Here is a 19,684-nt window from a genome sequence, read left to right as displayed (position 1 = left end):
AGGTTTAGGAAATTATCAAATTAATTAATATTATATTATTGACATCGGAACTGTATTGTTACTTTTCAATCAGCACAACACACCTACTTGATTACCTGGATAGGTGAACTGACAGAAAATGTGCCAACCGAAGAAAAAAGCAATAATAGAATGGACCCGGCAAAATCTAGAGCATCCTCATTAAAGAACCGCTAAGCAGACTGTGAGAGTCCTGCAGGCGAGAGCGGAGAGCGCGGCGGCAGATGAGAGACCTGGCGGTCCGCGGGACACGGGTCCGCTCAGCGGGTTCACTAATTAAGTATAGGTGGGGGGTGGCGAGGTGCGGCGCGGGGCGAGGCGGCGGGCAGGGCGGGGCGAGAGGCGGGCCGGCTTCATTCCGCCGCGCGCCGCGCCGCGAGCCACACGTGTGAGCGCGGGTCATGGTCGCGAGAACCGATGAGATGTTCGGCTGCTATGGTGACAGCTACTCGTACCGCCTGTGGAGCCTGGCCAACGTCTGGGGCGCCTGCCGATGTGAGTTGGGACTGTAAACACTACTCCGCGTCGTCGCAGTGCCAGTGCGTCGCGCTCTCGGATAACTGATAGTTAGCGGCCGTCCGCACTGCACATCGCCAAACAAACGTAAAAAAACAAAAGTTCAATCCGGTGCGTTCGCAGCACATTCAAAATAAATAATTAAAAAATCGCGCTCCTAAACTCGTCAGGGTGTTTGGAAGGTATAAAAGTTAAAGTGCCACATCGCCAGCTGTCCAGCGATGTAAAAGTTCAAGTTGGTGCGTCGTAAACATAGAGGTGTGCGTTGGGCGTCAGTCACTCCGACACTGCGACCGTCTCGTCGGACGAAGGCCGACAGTGGTGTTGTGGCCCGATGAAAGTGCATAGCCAGCTTATGGGAGTCGGCGGATGGTACGAGTGGCTGGCAGCCGACTGGCTGGCCGACATGCGGAGTAAGCAGGTGCCCACCTCCACCTCCTCGGCCAGGCTGGCGGCCTTGAGTAAGCTTGCTTTTACTTTCATTTTCGTTTGCATATTTGTTTTTACCTTGTCAATGATTTTATTATTATTTTTGATATTCGTTTATAATTCTTTACTTTCCGATTTGCTCTACAGACGCCAAGTTCATATTACCGACCTATTCGTAGCAAAACATTCTACTCAATAATTTCAACGACAGTCTAAGTCGTCTAATGTTATTTATTTGCATCCTTGTGTAACGTTACTAATATGATTATGTCTATTGAGTAAATTTTCATTTATAAATCCAACATTTACAAAAATATCCTTATTTCGAAACTTTCTAAATAAAGTTCTTCTTTCGAAAACAATAATAATATGTTGTTTATTCGATATTATTTAAAATTTCAACGTTTTGTATTACATTAGTGAATTGACATTTGAATAATTAAAAATTATGAGAACTGATGAAGTTTAATAAATGTTAGTAATATAGATACAGATACTAGTAACGAAGGTCAGAACACATTTAAAAAAAAAGTTGTGAAAGATACAACAGTTCCCGTAACAGTTGTAACAGGTGAAACCAACACCTCTGACGCATTAAAAATAAAACCGTACGAACGTCTTCATTAGAAATAACCTTGGTGTTGGTCCCCTCGCTCCCCCGGGGCCCGGGCGCGGCATAACTCATCCACTTGAGGCACGGGAACAGGTATACACAGACTTGAAAGAAAGTTTCGTTTGTCGAGCCTCCCCCTCGGCGTCTTAAATCGTAAATGATTATGTTGTTTTAATTCATTTGCTTTTACTCAGTTTATTTTTTCTTTTCACTTTACTTTTTAATTTTCCCTTGGTACGCCGCCTGTCTGAGAGGTTCGAGATGCGGCGCACGTTGGTTCAGAGATAAACAGTTATATGAGATTACCTACAGCAATATTGGTATTAATTTCTCAGCAAAACATAAATTAAACAAACGCAAAAACAATAATAATGTAATATTTTTGGGCATTGAAGTAAAAAAATAGGAAGGTCCCACGCCAGGAGATTATGGTTGTGCGTATATATACTTATACTATTGCCTGACTTTATTCACATGTGATTCGGTTTTTCGCTTAACTAATATCTCATAGATTGTTAACTTGATAAATGGTGGATTCTCCATGAAAACTAACATATCATTGGTAACTGGCATTTTTCATTATTTATGCAATAAATATGTTCTTCAAGATTCAATCAATGTCTTTTTTCTATACTTATACTATTGCCTGACTTTATTCACATGGGATTTGGTTTTTCGCTTAATTGACTTCTCCTAGATTGTTAACTTGATAAATGGTGGATTCTACATGCAAACTAACATACCTACCATTGGCAATTGACATTTTTCATTATTTTGCAATAAATATGTCCTTTAAGATTCAATCAATGTCTTTTTTCATTTATCTAGAATATAGAATGTTAAATTATCATCATTATAATGTTATCCAGTAAAATGATGATTAAAAAAATATCTCTACCGATTGATATAATAATTACAAATTACTTATTGAAATAATTGTTTTATGTATAGGTATCTAAATTGGATACTAAAATACTTAATTATCTCTAAAAAGTTCAGATGGTCAACTTGGATTTACAAAATGTACATTGGCTCTAAATTTAACTAACAATAATCTTTCGGCTTGGTAGGTACGTAAATTATAGGTATGATATTTGTATAATTTGTGTTTGATAATCCCATCTAATGGAAATATTTGTCAATATGTAGGTAATTGAGATTTGACGTTGGTGTCCTCTGCAAATTCAAATTAAATTTAAATTTCTAATATTTTCTATGGCTTTTTTCTAACTTAATCTATAATGTTTCTATTGAGGTTCCTAGTTCCTACCTTGATACGAGTATGTACCTTTAATCGTACATGATTTCCTGCTAGGTATTCTTCACCAAACTGCTCTATCTATAGCCATTAGGTATTTGTTTCTCACTGACAGCTCATACTTTTACCCTCTGAGCAACAGTAGGGATGCTTGCCACGCTCCACCGTTGCGTGAAACGTGGTGTCGAAGGAAAGTCCCTACCTACTTACAAGTCAACCGAATGAATAAATTAACAAACCTTGGAGTTTAACTGCATCTATTATATTATACATTAAGTAACAGATGCTTTTAAAACTAAACTAAACTTTTTCAGTTTTATTTTTTACAAATTCATACAAAGCTACTTTATAATTTATATTATAGCTTTTTCAAGCGTCAAAAATAAAAATACATTACTACATAGCTTCTATCTCCTAATTACCTATCTAGGATTTGATATTTTCTTCTTTGAGAAATAGGTAATTTTCTAAAATTAAAATAGAGGTCATGGCGTTTGTCTCTCAGTGTTTTTTTTTAAATTACTGATCATGTCATTTAAATACTACTAATATTCTTTCCTCCTTCCAATCAAGGAAAAGTTTAAGAAAAAGTGTCTTGGGTGACCAAAGTCTTGGATTAAGTAGATTCTAGCTTCGATATTATTGAACTTAAGTGCGACGTTAGGAGATGAATTCTAAAGTCCTTGACAACGTGGTAGATCTAAGCTTCAATTCTCTTTCTGTTCCGAAGAGAGAAGAGACCTAGTGAGTAGATAAATTAAGTTGTATTAAATAAGCTGATAATGGTGACGATGATGACAACAAAATGCAAAGAGTAAGGTTTCAAATATGTGTACGTAGTTAAAACTAGTATGGAACTACGTGGTCAGCATTAAGTAGAAAACGAGTTGTTATAAGTATTTTAGGCACCTCATTAATAATGATATTTGTTTGTGCCAGCTACCTACCACCTATTATTACTCTGTTGGTTTAAGATTAACTTGTATTAATAATATCGAACTAGGTAATGTTGTTTATATTTCGTAGCTAACTGCTGCCAGTGATTTCGTTCGCGCTGGTCGGAATATCCATAATATCTGCATTCACTTGCCAAACTGTGATACATATTACATTTAAATTGATTTAAGTGAATATACTTTTTGTTCGCGGGATCTACAAGGATTATAATGCTCGAAATATGAACTCCAAGTTCAAACATTTGTTGTTGTGTTCAACACCTACTTAGTCCAAGTTAGATTTTTGCAAATAGTCACCTCTCTTGACAAACACCTCATTTTGTTTTTATAGCAGCTAAGGAAATAGCTTAGCTTAGCTGTACGGTATCTAAATATCTATCTATTTAGATATTCGTACAGCTACTATTTATTTTGTACAGACTTCTATAGATTTAGCGATATCATATTAACGAGTTAATTTTAAGTCATATTGCACCATATCAGGTAGATACTAGGCAACTACTGAAGTGAAACATCCTCGGCTAGTATCAACGACCTATTAAAGCATTAATAGCTAATTTTAGAAGTTACTGTAAAGATAACTTTCGTTTTTACCATAATTATCATCTCCCTATCTATAAGATACCTATGCTTATCTAAATTTCCATCACTTGTTTTAGACCCAATATTGGTTTCAATATTTCATCAAACTTAACCTAAACGAAAGTCAATATCTCAACTCACTGGGCTATCATTATCACCGCTTTTAAATGACATAAGTAGGTGTTCACTACCCATCACATACCTACTTGCTACGCATCTTATATTGCGTACCTACGTACGTAAAGAAGTCCAGAGTACACCTAGGTAGGCATTTCGTGGATCGATCGGCGTTTGCCACACTAATCACTTGTTTACACACATTAGGAGGCTCATTAAAGTTTACAAACACCGCCTGACGAGAAGACGACTGTCAACCGTTATAATTTTAGACAGATTCTGTAAGTTTATAACCCTATACATTAACGTGGAAAATGGTAATTAATTTATTATTATCTCTAGATAACTTCTATGGTATGGCACATTGTACACATACCTAAGCCGATATTTCTAGCATGAAAAACTTTATCATATCAAAGATTGATGTTAAGGAATAGTCAAAACAAAAATGTGCCAATGTTGTATAGTAACCTAATATACTTAGGTATCTACATTCAATAAGTTCACTAAGGTAGGCATATCCTACCGACCAAGACACAATCTATGTAATTTTTTAGGTCTTCCTTTTACCCTTTTTTCTGTGGTCTCCATTTTGTCACCACGTTTGGCCTTCTAATAGTTTATTTAGTCTTCGACATCTTCTACTTTTACTAGCCCCTGAAGGCGTGGGGCTACAATCTCTTGACTCTCACAATTGTTTTGCCTTTTACCAGATTCTGTAGTAGGTTCGATAGGTTCCATCTGTATTTCTTAGTGGCTTGAACTTTTTGCGTACCACTTTCCTTTCGAATGTATAATAGATAACTTAATTAATTTTTTTACAGTGAAGGACAGCGTTTTGTTTGTATACAGTAGGTACTACATATCTACCATAGAATACTTGCTTATTAACATTAGCATAAAGAAGGAATTTCGTCTTATGACTGAGGAGTAAACTACCTTGTAGAAACATTTGTTTTCATCGATTAGTCATTTGCTTACTTCCTGTTAAATTTAAATTATGTGAATTCAAACTGGATCCAAAGTATCGAAAGTTGCTTACTTGTTCCTTAACTCCTGCACCTTGAAGTCAGAAGTTTGCATCAGAATGTTGTAGAGTCAACATCTTCTGAGAAACTTGAGTAAAGAATTTTCTGTCGGATGTTGTCGCTTTCATTCGTCGAGTTTTCGCGATTTTTTAGTCACTGTAGAAAGAATTCTAAAAACACAATCACAATCATTTAAATTAAATTTTTATTATTAGGTAAACTCAAAAATTATTTTAGATAATTAAGAATTTAGCTTCTGTAACGATCATCGTTGTAAAATAATTTAATTATGTCCATGTTCCTATATAGTTAGGAATTAGGATACCTATCTATGTTCTACCGTGTGGTGTCTGTTATCACTCACACTACAGATAAGCAGGTACCTGCCAGTGCCACTCACATGACAGCGAGCGATCATTGGTGCGCCGCACCTGTCGCGGCGCGGGGTGCGGGGCGCGGGGCGGGGTATCAACAAACCTTGAGGCCCACTTCATCATGGCGTCTAGTTGAATGGTACCTACACGCGTAAGAGTTGATTGTCCGCCCATTTAAACGCGCCTAGAAGCTGTTTTCTAGCTTCTGGGCCAATGAAACTGAAATTTTCTTAAAATTATAATTTTATATACCTACTTAGAAAAGTAGATAAATATCTAAGCGGCTTTTTAACTCTATTTGACACATAGGTGGTGCACGAAACTACGAATATTTTGTCCAACTTCCACTTTTACTAATATCTAAGTTTTGTTATTGTACCTACACTTAGGTCTGTTTCAACTGTAAACTAAAACATTAATAATTATATTTATAGTTATCGTTTCAAGTCAACTAATTTAAATGAATGATGAATTTAAACTTAAATTTACTTTTAAAGCCACTTCGACTCTACATACTACTAGCGCCATCTGTTATCGAGTAGCGAAAGTAATTTCACTCTACTTCATTACTTTATTTATATTTAAGTACGTAATTTTGTTTTGTTATTTATTAAACCATTAATTAATAATAAAAATAATTATTGAAACCACATTTTCTTATTTTTCGTAAACTTTACATAATTTACTGCAAGATTTGCACATTATCAAACTTTCAAATCATTATTAAGCCTTGTAAATGTTAAACTTTAACAAGTTAATTCTTATCTATTCACACAAAATTTACAACAATTTATTATATTTCTGTGACGTACCTCCTACTTACTTATTGGAACACTACTGAACTATTTTTTTTTAAACTCACAGCATGCAAAGCTTTAGTTTTGAATACCTACTCCTGAAGTGGCAGGTACCTATATCATAATAATCAGTAATCACTACTGTCCCAACTCTCAGTAGGTAGGTAGGTACTGGGCCAACGCCTCATTCATAATTTCATACATATTATATTATGAGGGTGGATTACGCAGGGACTAATTAATAAATACTAGGTAGGTACGAGCGTATGTACATACGTACGCCGCGTGTTTTTCTCTTTATTAAATTTGATTTACGAGGAGCGGCGCGGCGCCGCGGCCGGCCGCTCAAAAACGATATTACGCGGCAAAGCGGCCATTACCAAAATAACCGACTCCAAATTGAATTGTTGTTGTTTTCATAAGCGTTATCGTTTAACAAGCAGCCTCGTGTCAGCGACACTCCATTACGCGTTCGTGTATTGCGAGTGCGATTAAAAATGCCTCCTTACACTTCGTTAAACTGAAAAGGTAAAAACAATTTTCTAACATTTTCACACGAGCTTGGCCGGTTCTTACTTCCTTTATTTATTAACCCCGACGTAAAAAGGGGTGTTATAAGTTTGACGTGTCTGTCTGTGGTACCTACCATAGCTCCTGAACGGATGAAACGATTTCAATTTGGATTTTTTTGTTTCAAAGGTGACTTACGGGCAAATGTTCTTAGATATGTTTGATGAAAATCGGTTGAAACGTTTAAAAGTTCTGGGGGTTAAAAGTGGAAAAGAATAGCCGAATGTCTGCAAATACCTATACTCGCGTGGGGTCTCAAATGAAAGCGCACTGAAAGAGAATAATTTCATGACATTCGGAAGTTTTTCAAAATTTTCAATTTTTTGTTATAAAATCATGAACGTGATTGATAGATAGGAAGGTCGGATACCTAACTATATTTATACATATTCAATGTTTTTTTTCGGATTGAACCTCTCTACGCTACAGCTCTATCTTGCGATGCGAATGCGTTTCTTGCACCAAATGCCAAGAGAAAACTCCTCAAGATGTTGATTGAAGCTTTAACTATAAGACATGACTGAAAAGACTGTTGGAACAACATCGATTGAAGCAATTTTCCACAGGATCGGTAGCATAAGCAAGGCTAAACTGACTAGGTACTTTACAATTATTACAATGAAAAAATTTTGACAATGTTGTGGCGATGAAAATTTTAAAATACATGTTTATTATTATTGTAACTTACTATGGCTAAGACCTATCTATTTTTGGATGGTTGATGCGCTGCGGTTTGTTTGGAGTTCGTATCGACAACACCTGGACGCAGGTTCGTCGGTTCAATATTAAACCCGTCTGATTTACGACTGCGGCGCTATGTGTAGCTAATCCTCATTGGCTTACTCAATTAATACAAAAAACATTTATTACCTTATTTACGACTAATAGACTAGCTAATAAAATCGAAGGTTTAGTAAAATATATTATGTAAAATATTTCATTTTACTTAGAATATAGGTACGAATAGGTATTTATTTAGTTAAAATTCAAATACACCTACATTGGTTGCAGCGAGGAAATGCGAAAAATATTAATTATAAAAATAACTACTACCTAAAAAACAAACTTAAGAAACTTAAGCAGATAGGTAAGTAATCAAAAAATAACTCTACAAGTATAGGTATAATTTAATATTAAATTAATAATCATTGATGGTAAAAAATAAATAAATAAAATAGATGATAAATAAATAAATAAATAAAATAGAGGCAACAACAAATGCAGTTCCTACTTAAAATATAAAATAAACAAAACGCTGGTACACTGCTACGGTTCGGATGTGTGCTTGTCTACTTTAATCGATAAGTATTGTTTGTGTTTTTATAGTAATGGAAACTGATGTAACTGAAAGTACTTCATATAAAGCAAAATGTATAAGATCCTACAATGCCGCCTGGCGCCCGAGCACCTAAAGGGGTTAAAAAGCCCAATAGTATGATATTGTTGTCACTAGTTGTCACAGTATCAGTTTCGCGTTTCGTATCTCGACGACCGTATGCCGGTCCACTGATACTTGATAGTGATTGTTACAATTTCAAAACTTTAGGCTGGTGATATGTCATCATGACAGCGATTTTCTCTCAGTCATGTCTCTATGACAAAGTGGCGCTAGACACATATTATTATTGTTATGGGCTCACCAGTCAACCTGAAGTGAAGAAGGTTCTTCTCCTGCCTATCAAATCGAACTCTGGTAGTGAAACGTGTCAAAGATGCTTATTGGAATGTATTGTTGCAGTCCGGCCGCTGGGCGGCGCGGGCGCCGGTGCTGGTGGTGCGGAAAGCAAACCAGCCGAGGAGGAGGAGGAGGAGCGCACCGGCTCGCCGCTGGGCCCCGGCGGGCCCCACACGTGCAGGCACTGCCGCGGCACCTACCCCACGCGCGAGCAGCTCGAGCGCCACGAGACGCTGCACGCGCCCAGCACTCAGGTGGATAACGTCAAATATGTCAGTGCCCTTCTATATACCACACTCAGGCCACACCAGCACTCAGGTGGATAACGTCAAATATGTCAGTGCCCTTCTATATACCACACTCAGGCCACACCAGCACTCAGGTGGATAACGTCAATTATGTCAGTGCCCTTCTATATACCACACTCAGGCCACACCAGCACTCAGGTGGATAACGTCAATTATGTCAGTGCCCTTCTATATACCACACTCAGGCCACACCAGCACTCAGGTGGATAACGTCAAATATGTCAGTGCCCTTCTATATACCACACTCAGGCCACACCAGCACTCAGGTGGATAACGTCAATTATGTCAGTGCCCTTCTATATACCACACTCAGGCCACACCAGCACTCAGGTGGATAACGTCAAATATGTCAGTGCCCTTCTATATACCACACTCAGGCCACACCAGCACTCAGGTGGATAACGTCAAATATGTCAGTGCCCTTCTATATACCACACTCAGGCCACACCAGCACTCAGGTGGATAACGTCAATTATGTCAGTGCCCTGCACTGAATATGTGCCTGCTCTACTTTTCTCTTCAACCACAAAGAACATAACTTCTAATTAAATGTAGGAGTTCAGCGTTAAGAGAATGCCAGTGACATTACCAATGCGTATTTTTAATTTAGACATTTCCTGTCATATTTTCATCATGAATACGCAAAAATGTTGCGTGACTAGTTCGAGATCATAATGGACAAACAACTTCCTACTGTCTGCGCAAAACAAAAAAAATCCATCGCTCTAGTTCAAATACATAATGCCAACCTTAAAAAAGTAAAAAGTATGATCAATGTGCTACACATTTAATCAAAAATTGCCTTCGAAATATCTGAATCTAAATCTTCAGACAAACCACCTTAAGTTTAAACGAAATATAATCCTGGCTTTCACATTTAATAAGACCTATTCAATCGACGACCAAATTTTATATTTTTTTCACAGTAAGTAACTATAACCGATTTTTCTCTTTGTCCTCAGTCTTGCAAAATATGTCCGAAGAGCTTCGACAACGTGTACCGCCTGCAGCGGCACATGATCAGCCACATCGACTGCGCATCAATACGAAAGTACAAGTGCAACGACTGTGAGAAAGCCTTCAAGTTCAAACATCACCTCAAAGAACACAATCGAATACACAGCGGCGAGAAACCGTTCGAGTGCGCCAACTGTGGAAAGAAATTTTCACATTCAGGGTCGTACTCCTCGCATATGACATCTAAGAAGTGTCTCGTTATGAACCTCAAGATGGGACGGATAAAGCCCAATAACCCCGCCTTGAATCCAGACCGAAATTCTTCACGCAAACGTACGCATGCTCAGTTGAATAACAACGTACCTCCGAACAACTCTTCGTTTTTATTACCAAAATACAATGAGGCCGCCGCTGCATTTTTTGCAACGATGTCACCGCAAGAAAATAATTTTCATCGCCCGCCCGTCGGACAGCCGGGAATGAATCCTTTCTACATGCCACCCGGCATGCCGTTGAGTCCTGCGAGCGGTATAGCTCCTTACACTTTCCCGGCTTCGTTGAGCCAACTATTCGAGCAGCTGGCCTCACAACAGTACCAACAAAGAAAAATGGAAACACCCAGTCCGAAACGAGTGAGTCCACTCGGTCCGAACCCTGAAGATTTAATAGAAGAAGTGACAGAAGAAGACGATAAAAGATCTGAAGGTAGCGCTGAATTAGTGATGGATATCGAGGACGAAGACAACGTTTCCATCAAAAAAGAGCAAGACGACCGTGACAGCGAACAAATATTACGATCTCGCGTTTACGATTCTGCAACAGCGAATCATGAAAATGGCATTGAAGATGATCAGTCAGGTTTCAACACAATTTTAAAATCCGTAAACGCGTCGGTAACTAAACACTTTTTTAGAGCGAATATGGAAAGTCTCTCACCAGCTTCGGGTAAAGTTTGCCCTACCGTGGAATCGCCTCCTGCGCCGCATTTAACAGTAAAAGAGGAACCAGAAGATCCCCACGTTTGCTTAAAGTGTAATCTTTCATTTAATGATAAAAATGACCTTGTCGAGCATGAAAAATTATGCGGAAACATGTTTAGAAAACACGAAGGCCTGGCAGCTCAAATGGCTGAAACGGTAGCTCTTAACAGATTAGAAGCTGAAATGCGGGCGTCGATACAGAGTGGAGTGAGTGCTAGTGAAGACGAAGACTACGGGAAAGATGACATCGAAGACAAAGTGTCTTTGCACGATAGTGATAGAAAAATCAGGGTCCGCACGGCGTTAAGCGAGGAACAACAAACCGTATTAAAAGAACACTACTCCGTAAATCCTCGTCCAAATCGTGAGGAATTTAAAAAGATAGCACAACTAATCGGTCTCGATAACAGAGTCGTTCAAGTTTGGTTCCAAAACAATAGAGCCAGAGTAAGAAGAATGTCGCAAGTGGTACCGATGCCTGACCAGCCTCTAGACCTATCCACAAAAAAGTCTAGCGCGTCCGTCACGTCTAGTCCCGCACCGTCGCCGCCCTGCAGCATTTCAGTTACACATTCCGATTCCGAAGAAGCCGTTAATTTAAGTCAAAAATCTTCGCGGAGTACAACGCCGCACCGCTCTCACTATTTAAACACCTATCCACATTCCAATTGTTCTTCCTCTTCGTTTATCGATTTTAGATTGTCACCTTCGCCGGGCGAAAATATGAATGGCCAGAAAAGGCTAATGTCCCAAAAGATGGCTATAAACCCCGTGATGCCCATGGACAAGTTACTGCAGTACAACGACATGACGAACGGACGGTCTCCCATCCTCAACATGCACATGGCGGACAACAGGCACGAGTCCAGTCCGTCCTACGATCGGCCCACGTGGAACGATGGCCTACATTCGCAAAACGATTACGACGATGAACCAGTACTTAAAAAAAGCAAACTAATAAAAAGTGACTACAAGGAAGGAGAGGGGCAGTTCGTGTGCGACCAGTGCGACAAAACGTTTGTCAAACAGAGCTCCCTCGCGAGGCACAAATACGAACACTCAGGTGAGTTCCTCTATACATATTACAATCGTTGATTTAATAATAATTCTTTATAAGCCGCATAAGAAATGCAAAAATCAAAGAGATCTTCAATTGGAATTTATTAAAGCGTCTCCTGTTTTATTAGCTATAATTTATTAAGAGTTGTGTGTTGTGTTGTATTTATTAACTTTATAAAATCCTTAGTCGATTTATTTTCTTTTTATTCTTATTACATCAATTTAGTAATCAATAAAATTACAATTTAGCCTAACTAATTGATAAAAATCCAACAGATTAGACTTAGTCTTTAACTAACTATTAACATTCGAAAATGTACCTTTTAATATAAGGTGTACAATATTTGTAACATATTTACAGTTGCACACGAATAAACAACACCAGTTAAACAAAGCAACAATAACTCGAGACGTCCCTTCTCTCTACAGGACAACGTCCCTACAAGTGCGCGGAGTGCGACAAGGCCTTCAAGCACAAGCACCACCTCACGGAGCACAAACGCCTGCACACGGGGGAGAAGCCCTACCAGTGCTGCAAGTGCCTCAAGAAGTTCTCGCACTCCGGCTCCTACAGCCAGCACATGAACCACAGGTTCGCCATCTGCAAGCCCTATAGAGACTAATTATAACCTCAAACTTTAGCTAAATGTTGAAATCTTTCAAATTCTTCTATTTTAAATTTGTTGTTCGCAATTTAGACATGGAAAGTGACTGAAATTGGCGTCTCGTGACTTAAGTGATAATGCTCATAAAGAAATTTCGAAACATTACAATCATTATTCCGATAATTGTATCCTCCTTTAAACTTCTCAAGAACTTGAAAAAATGGTACGAGTATCTACACCAATTGTAGGAATACTGGTTCTAGGGCACATTTGTTTCGCTGTTACAATTCTGTTAACAGGTAACAGTATCGCAAAAGAATGTGTTGAGTAAATTTTCGAAACATGTTTTAGAGACAATAGTAACACATAATTGGTGAAAGCTTTTACATGTGCGTATGTATACAACTAACCTCTGTTATGTGAAAAATATCCGAGAATCTGTTAGTTATATAATAAGGCTGTTACTTAGTAATAAATTAATTACTTAGTCTTTTAACTATCTATGCTTTCATAAAAAAAATCTTTCACCATTCTTAACAAAGCTAAAATTATACATTTTTTATTCAAGACATGGATGGACGTTCAGTGTCTACAATCTATTTGTATGAGTACTTCCATATAGTATATCTATTTACGAACTAAATGAAATTGAAATTGGTATTTTTTCATTACATTTAATTTTACAATTTTCTTTAAGTATTCGATTAGTGCCAAATATGTTTTCCAAAGAAACGAACGTGCCATTTGATATGCCAAAAATATAAATTGATTTTATTTTCTTAGAATTAAGTATATTATTAAATAAGTTTTAGTTAGTACTGAATCGCAAAGGCCGGTACCTGTAACATAATACTCACTGATGTTACTGTAATATCTATAGGTATTTTATTATTTGTACACTCATTAGTTTTGCATATTATTTTAGTTAGTACATAAATAGAGATCTTGTCATTATTATAATTTGTATATAAATATCAATTAATGGTTGCTGGTAGGGTTATCCAAGGAGGTTTGCTAGCACCCACTTTGCTATTAACTTCCAGAAATCACAATACAAGTTTCTTGCAAAGAATCATTACTCATACATACCTAATGCAATCATGTTATTGCAATATTAATTCAAACACGGTATGAGCATTTGCCAAAGAAAGTGCAAACAATAATAGAGCCTCAGTAACCTTGCATCAATCATGTAGGGGTTAACAGACACTATTGTATGAAGACCTGAATATAACACAAGTGTAGTGACGAAGCTGTGGCTCTATCAATGACAATATAATGTAGATAAGATCCACGCTCTGTTCGGTGCAGAGCGCAACTGTACGTACGTACCAACACGTACCAAGAGCCCGCGGCCACATCAGACGTGTAATTTCACGCTTCCGCCGTGGAGATTGCTCCCCATTGAACCGAGAAAGCTTCGGTCACATTATTTTTGTATTAGCGTCAGTATTTTACAAATTTAGAACGAAATTTTCATGTACCGATAATAACCCGTGAGCTAACGGAAATATTTTATTAGGTAACGCGACTAAAACTGACACCATGTAATTTATTTTAAAAATATTTACAAATATTTTAATCCCGCTAATAATACTTATAAGTAATTTTATTATCACACCAACAAACTTAATTATGATTAAGCAAACTGAAAAATATTTAGCAATCACTATTTGGATGTCTTAATATTCACTAATTAAAAGGAGAGGATTACTCAATTAAGGAGAAACGCAAATCTGAGTATAATGTACGTAGTGGTATTTTTTTTAAGTTTTAAGTCTACATGTCGTTGACATAAAGGGTCACAGACAGACAGACGGACAATCAATCAATGTAGGATTTATAAAGATATAACAATATACGGCGATAATTCACAACATCTTTTATTTTTTTATAACAAAGCTTCAGCAGTCGTCGTTGCCTCAAAATGTTTCCGTCTCTTCGGCTATACGAGTAACATTACATCCTTAAATGTTATAGATAATGTAATTATAAATATGTAAGCTTCTCGTATTTTAGCATATAAGTATTTACCTACTATTTAATTATATAAGTTTATAAAGCATTCCATAATACTCCTATGGGATCTCTGCTGTGTTTAAAAAACTTTCTCGATTAAATAGTTAATCCAAAGATTAAGTAGATATTGTTGGGGTGTACATACGACGGCTATTGTAATGTAAATATTTTGAGGATTTATTTGTAAATATGCGCTTAAATTGTATTCGAATAGTTATAGATTTATCTATTAGTAAAACATTATTAAGCTGGTCGCACATCGCATCAAAATCTGTAATTGATGTCCGTAGCGACCGCAGCGCCGGCGCCTTCGCATTTTACCGCATTCAATTATTAATTTTATCTTTTCTATCCTACTACAGAAATTAAAGAGAACCTAAAGTAATAATAGAGTCATCAGATGTATAGATAACGGAAAAATATTTTTAATTGTGAAAAAAAAGCGTTTTTCGTTTAAAAAAAATGGAAAAGCGTTCTTTAGAGTCATCTTATGGTTTTGTGTTGGATATAATCCTATTCATGATTGCTTCAAAGCTTCCTTAAAAAGAAAGTCTAATAAAACTGTAACTGAAAATATTATAGACAAACTATAATTTGGTTATAGCTGCGAGCATCGGATGCGGTATGACGTAATGTGCGAGCAGCACGAAGGGCTTAACGTAGTGCCAATTGAAACAATGAATAAGAGACAATAAATAAGAAATGAACATCCATTTATATAGTAAAAGCGATGGTACATAATATTTATATAATTATATTGAATCTGTATTTACTTACCTCTATTATTAATACTTCCCAAACTGTTGCCAATTTTTTGAAAGAAAAAAAATTCATTTAATAAAATTTTGACAATTTGAATTGAATTCTTTGGCGCGGGTACTTTCATATTCTTATATATTACGGTCCATTTCTAAAATACCTGTATTTTTTTGTCTGCGATCTCATCTGACGTTATCGCTAAGAAATCTTAATCATGTAATATTATTTAATGAAATATTTTATTAAGAATCAAATAAATATAACCACTGAAAATGAAATGAAGTCAATGGACACTTTAAATTATCGTGAGGTTGTTTTCATTATACATAATTTTATGAATAAACGGTTCAGCTCGTAAATATGTCGAATTTTGCCCAAATAGTTACGAGCCCGTTTTAAATGAGTTAATAAGTAGGTAGTCGAGATCAGAATTTTCTAGATGAGATTTTAAACACCTTAGAATTGTGAGGACCAACCTGATAAATATGACAAATAATTTACGTTTTTAATATTATGCAATTGTTTTTTTAAAAAAATCTTAATTTATAATGTAATGTACTTAAATTAATACTGTTATGGGTTAAGGAAGGCGCCTCCGTGTCCAGATTTACCAAATACTTACAACTGGATTACTAACTACAAGTAGGTGTCCATTTATAAACCATTCATATTAGAAAATAGTAATAATGTTAATAGAAAATCGATAATATATTAAAGAATCTCCAATCAACTGAACGGCTGGACGCCCCTTCCTCCATACATGGTGCATTTAATTTGATAACCAAAGCATATAATTAGTCTCTCATTATTTATTTCACCAACTTTTCAGTATGTTAGAACAGAAAGTTCCTAAGCGAAATACATTTAAGAGATACCTAATGATTTATCTGTATTTTGTAATTGTAAGTAGGTAAAAGTTATAATTATAATTTGTAAAGGTTTCTAATCAACGAATTACTTTAAATTGCTGAATGATGCCGAAAGCATTTCCAACACATGTTCATGTGTAGGTAATTTTAATTACAAGTAGTTGTAAATTCATATTATCCAGATTCATATTTTGTTTGCAGCCAGCAGGCAACTTGAGCGAGTAGGTAGGATATTCCATTTATTTGATAACATCTACCTAATCAAATACGTATAAATAGGTAAGACGCATACAATATGTACCTATGTATTTTTTTCAACCAAAAGCTTCATTAGCTATTTTGTACCTAACTATGCTTGTAAAACGGTATTGTGAGTTTCGAGTTCGCCTCTATATCTCTCTATCTAACACGATACTTTAGATAGTGAGAGATAGAGACGAATTCAAAACTCATGCATGCACATTACAAAATTTCATGCATAAACTAGTAAATTGAAATAACAGCATCGAGAAATATATTTTTACAATATTTACATTATACGATTTGATACTTAAATTTTAATGTATTTTAAGTACCTAATCTTTTTTTTTTATATCTACCGGCTCGCTGGGTACCTGCTGATCTCGAATTTTAGAGTCTCGTAATCAGTATTCTGCTGACGATTTCAAATGATTCCGCGCGACATGTCAAGTGTCAACTATATACTGTGTAATTATTATAAAGTAACTATTATTGTAAATTTAATAAGAAACAGATTAAGTGAGCCTGTTTGATATATTTCATATTTTATTATGAGTAATTTTAATTTTAATATCCTGTTTATCGGCGGCTGCCTGTACACGCGGGAACGACTATGAAAATATACACAAATAATAGTCAAAGTAATCATAATAATGCAAATCAATAAAATAGCCCAGGCAAAGTTATTGTCGGCGCTTGCCCGATTGTATTTCGCACTGTAGAAACTCGTCGGATATGCATGTATGAAAACGTTAAAACTGCTGCAGTTTCATGAATATTTTTTTGACAAAATTATTAAAAAGATAATATAGGTCCGTTTATCCGTGTGTGAGGAGCACCGCGAACAGGCGGTTCAAGTGATAACAAATGATCACCGGTGGGCTAGCTAAACCAAAGATTAATTACGATAGATATTGTGATGTGGAAAATTGTAATATATAGATTTCCCATCGTTAGCTCTTAAGTTTTGTGCCAAAAATATAGCTTCGTATAAATTTTATATAATATACTTACCTACTACGTAATGTAAATGTTTAATTGGGCAACATGTACTGTGGCATCGGTTAGTTAATTTCTTGTGCAATACAATATTGCAAGGAAGTAATTTATTTTATATATTTTGTAGCTATATGTATTCTTTGTGACTTGCGAATGCCCAAAAAATGTGATCTTATTTAAGAATCTACTAAGAAGGTTCCAAATTGACGTACCTACTACCTACCTTCCCAGATACTGACGGCCCAGTGTTATTTGATATTTTTTCGTCTATTATTACGAGTATCTATACGTACCCATTTTTAGATCTGGCTATAATAATGCCAAGGTATAGGTACTGTTACAAATATATATGCATCCTTCAAATTGTGCAAAAAGATTTACCTGTATTTACTTTTTTTAGGTATTTGTTTTTATTAAGATGAAGTTAATTTACACCTTTCATTCTCTAAAATTATGGAGACTTCTGTCTACTGTCTAGGTACTGGGTTTTACATCATCTAATAAAAAATCTGTATTTTTACATCAGTTACGTATATTCACATAATAATTATCCATACTGTTTTTATATTTGGGCATTGGAAGGAAGGCACCTATATAAAATGTGGTTTTAGTTCGATACTACTAACTAAATAGGATCAATTTATTATTATTGTAAGGCGTTCGCAAGTCACAAAAACGAATTACCTATGTTAGGCCAAAGTGAATTCCTATTGCCATAATAATATTTGTTGTAAATCCGTGGGGCGGCCTGTGTGACGTCAACCACTTGTTAAAATTAAGGTAACTTTAGATTGTTAAACTTAACCATAGATTAACATGTGTTAAAATATTGCCTATATAAATTATAGTAATTCATTTTACTTGATATTATAATGTATATTGAATTTATGAATATTAAAAATATATATATTGACATTTCAATGCACTGGTACTCTTTTATTTCTTTTAATTTTGAATACGTCCTACCTACTTGAGAGAGATATGATTCAATATAATTATTATTGTTAAGAAAAAAGGAAAAAAGCATGGCTGTGTTTGTTGTGGGCTCTTCTCGTACGAAGGCACGTTTGTGACCTTGCTAACGGCGAATACTTGCAAAGACATACACCAAACCAAGTAACCAAGTAGCCAAGATAATCCACCAACAGCTTGCTCTTCAGTATGGCCTTATCGATTCTGAGATGCCTTACTATAGGTACGAACCAGCGTCATTCTTGAAAATAACATAAAAAGCAAATTGCCCCTCCGTTCAAAGCTAACGCTTTATAAAACCACGATCCGTCCGATCCTAACCTATAGCTAGTGTAGTGTTTGCTCACCGTCTAACTCACGATCTTGGGGGCGTCCGGATGGCCAACTAAGCCGAGGTCCGAGTCTCATAGGAGACGCCCTTAGAGAGTCGTTCCGTCCTCTTTCTTTATATTAGCCTTCGGGTCTCATCAGGCGATGCTTCTGCGCTTGCCCAAACCCCCCGGTGACGCCATAGTGGTCCTACATGGAGCCATCAGCACTTACTCAACACGAAAAAAAAACTTAACCCAACTTGAAAATTTCAACATGTTGTTTTTTTTAGGGTTCCGAACGTACGTAGTACATAAAGGGAACCCATATTTATTTATATTTACGGCTTTGGATTCTAATTCAATAAAACCTAACAACATCTTGACCGCCTTTCTGTGGCGGTTTATGTTGTAATGATCTGAAAAACAGAATTATAACTCGTAAATTTAGTAATCTAAACTTAATAACAATACATTTTATGTACGTATTATAATAAAAGTTCTTCTCCGGCTTAGACTATTAATAATGGTCTAAGTTCAATTCAATTCTTCTTAATGGCTTATGGTCTAAGTTCTCCGATAATGAATCGACATGATTTTGTATCTATTGTCAATGTCACGTGTAAACTGCTGTCACTTTTGAATTTTCGCTGACAGTGTTCAAACTTCAATGCTG

The 19,684-nt window shown here is 36.2% G+C and overlaps 1 protein-coding gene across 4 annotated transcripts; it reads left to right on the top strand.

Moving 5' to 3' along the window:
* Nucleotides 1-374: 374 nt before the first annotated feature.
* LOC112051909 (zinc finger E-box-binding homeobox protein zag-1) lies at nt 375-18,653 on the top strand. 4 transcript variants are annotated; one of them, XM_024090743.2, is made up of 4 exons: nt 375-995; nt 8,997-9,187; nt 10,204-12,241; nt 12,667-18,653. In XM_024090743.2, exons 1-4 carry the CDS (start codon nt 869-871, stop codon nt 12,858-12,860), a joined length of 2,550 nt encoding a protein of 849 aa, XP_023946511.2. In that variant the 5' UTR covers nt 375-868; the 3' UTR covers nt 12,861-18,653. The 4 variants fall into 4 exon arrangements, with proteins under 4 accessions (XP_023946511.2, XP_023946510.2, XP_023946513.2 ...); XM_024090742.2 differs by having other exon boundaries at nt 8,997-9,205; XM_024090745.2 differs by having other exon boundaries at nt 383-513; nt 8,997-9,205.
* Nucleotides 18,654-19,684: the final 1,031 nt, after the last annotated feature.

Source organism: Bicyclus anynana, chromosome 12 (genome assembly GCF_947172395.1).
Source record: "Bicyclus anynana chromosome 12, ilBicAnyn1.1, whole genome shotgun sequence".
Taxonomy (NCBI): domain Eukaryota; kingdom Metazoa; phylum Arthropoda; class Insecta; order Lepidoptera; family Nymphalidae; genus Bicyclus; species Bicyclus anynana.
The sequence above is the reverse complement of the archived record's forward strand: the minus strand, read 5'-3'. Positions and strand labels throughout refer to the sequence as shown.